This window comes from Sinocyclocheilus anshuiensis, unplaced genomic scaffold, assembly GCF_001515605.1.
Source record: "Sinocyclocheilus anshuiensis isolate Anshui unplaced genomic scaffold, SAMN03320099.WGS_v1.1 scaffold1031, whole genome shotgun sequence".
In the NCBI taxonomy this organism is placed as follows: Eukaryota; Metazoa; Chordata; class Actinopteri; order Cypriniformes; family Cyprinidae; genus Sinocyclocheilus; species Sinocyclocheilus anshuiensis.
This window is the reverse complement of record NW_015542633.1, coordinates 110,148-112,520: the sequence shown is the minus strand read 5'-3', so window position 1 is coordinate 112,520 and position 2,373 is coordinate 110,148. Positions and strand designations below refer to the sequence as shown.

The 2,373-nt window shown below is 43.5% G+C and overlaps 1 protein-coding gene across 1 annotated transcript in view; it reads right to left on the bottom strand.

Moving 5' to 3' along the window:
- The window catches only part of jak2a (Janus kinase 2a), a 30,139-nt gene that overhangs the window by 14,347 nt on the left and 13,419 nt on the right, over positions 1-2,373 (bottom strand). The window contains exons 9-13 of the mRNA XM_016494238.1: positions 2,061-2,172; positions 1,744-1,930; positions 671-792; positions 305-439; positions 132-219 (exon numbers count right to left, since the gene is read on the bottom strand). Of these exons, the coding sequence (XP_016349724.1) occupies positions 132-219; positions 305-439; positions 671-792; positions 1,744-1,930; positions 2,061-2,172 (644 nt within the window). The remainder of the gene's footprint in view (positions 1-131; positions 220-304; positions 440-670; positions 793-1,743; positions 1,931-2,060; positions 2,173-2,373) is intronic.

The following is a 2,373-nucleotide window of genomic DNA, read 5'->3' as shown; positions in this document are numbered from 1 at the left end:
AGAGAGTGTGTGTGTGAGAGTGAGTGTGTGTGTGTGTGTGTCTGAGAGAGTGAGTGAGTGTGTGTGTGTGTGTGTGTGTGTGTGAGAGTGAGTGAGTGAGTGAGTGAGTGTGTGAGTGTGTGTGTACTCACGCTCATCAGCACACACGCAGACGCCGTAGTTGAGCAGCAGGTGTTTGTGGGATAGCTGGCTCATCATGCTCGCCGACTCGAAGAACGACTGTCAGAGAGAGAAACCATGATGCCCTGCGCTGATCAGACTCATGAAGAGAAAGACAAAGATGCTCAGGTTTTTCCCACAGTACCTCAGTGTAGTTGCGGTGGGTTTTATCCAGAACTTTCAGCACCACGTCCATCTTGTGGATCTCTCCGTAATCTCCGAGCTCCCTCCGGACGCCGCGGAAGACCTGCGTGAACGCTCCCTGACCCAAACCCTCCCTCTGAACACGCATGAAGGTCAAGAAAACAGCACATTATAGTAACATCATCAGACTGAACGCTGAGAGACACTTTCATATCCAGGTATGATGTGAACACAAATTAGACTCTCAGTCCAAAGTCAGAAACACAAATCTTCAGAACCGTAGATGACGTGATCGTGTTCACACTGAATAAGAGAGTGTCAGTGATGTTTGAGTGCAGTGTGTGTGTGTGTGTGTGTTCAGACGCACCGTCTCCAGATCTTCTTTATGGATCTTGTGGAAGATCATCTGGTTGACGTGTTTGAGTTCAGACAGCGAGAGACACGCGTCAGAGGTTTGGCTGCTCCTGCACACCAGCAGATTGGATTTATCTACAGACACAAACACATGCCACTTTGTGCTAGTGTTCCTTTTGCCAGCCAGTCTTTTAAATTAGTCTTAGTCCTGGTGTCAGATGTACTTTTTAGTTATTATCTTATTTAGTCAACCTTGTCCTGTTTTTGTTTAGTCATGTTTTAGTCGACTAGATGTCTGAGCATTTTAGTCTAGTTTTAGTCAATGAAATCTTAGTCACATTTTCATCATGCTGTATAACAGTTAAACAGATAAAAATAATTTTTGCTCAAAATTATAATCGTAATGATTGTTGACATTTGAGAAATGTATTTTTGCACTTCAGGTATTGCATTTTCACCAATAAGCACAAATCAACAGAATGTGGACTTTATTTGACCTCATCTAGTGTACTGATTCATTATAGGCTGTTTATTATCTAAACTAATATCAAAGTCTTAGATATGCACTCTCTCTGTCTGCATTATGAAAACAGGTAAAAAAAACACAAAAATATTTATATACAGTGAAATTCCTAATAGTAATTGCTTGTGTCGTGTTTTCAGATCATCGTCGGCGCTTCCGTGATGAAGAGTTGCCAGATTGCAAACATTAAGCAAAACAGCGGGCAGAAAATGTGTCCTGCTCTGATTTGGGGATTTAAACTTTTGATATCTGGCAACCGCACACATGAAAGCTTGTGTAGCAGAGGCGTGTACAGCAGTCCGCAATAATAGTTTGTCTCCTATTTTTTTTATCGGAAAATCAAGTTTTTATTTTTTTAAATGCATTTTAGTTTTGTCTTTTATTGTCAACGATACTGCATGTTGATATAGTCACAGTTATCGTTTATTGACCTTATCGTCATCGTCTTGTTTCAGTCATGGGAAAGAAGCTCGTCAGCAAACATTTTTCGTCATAGTTTTCGTTAATGAAATCAACTCTACTTGGTGCACTAACGGCAGGAGCATCTGCTCCGAGTGTCTGACCTTTGCTGCGCGGTGGACAGCGGCGGCTGAACTGGAACACGTGTCTGTCGGAGCGCAGCGCCTCCTTCTGGTAGTGCTGCAGTAATTCACCCAGACTGCTGAAGCTGCATTTGGCTCCACTGAGCACAAACTCTCCCGAGTGAGAGCGAACGACCAGACAGTGCTTAAACTCCAGCTGACCCTCGAACTGAAACACACACACACAGACGATCAATAAAACACACACTTTACACTTTATTGTGTAAAGAGAGTTAATTACTGCTGTGGATATATGTATGTATCATATGCTGTGATATAATCCACATAAACACACTCACCTCAACGATGAAGGACAGGAAGTACCGGTCGTAATCCTTCGGGCTGCACCTCAGGATATAAACACCCCTGTGGTTTTCACATCGGCGCAAGCGGCTGATGGCGAACTCCGTCCTGACCCGAGAAAACAGTTCATTTCTGAATACTGTGTGTGCGTGTGTGTGTGCGTGTGTGAGTGAGTGTGAGTTTGTGTGTGAGTGAGTGTGAGTTTGTGTGTGAGTGAATGAGTGAGTGTGTGTTAGAGTGAGTGTGTGAGTGAGTGAGTGAGTGAGTGAGTGAGTGAGTGTGTGTGTGTGTGTGTGTGTGTGTGTGTGT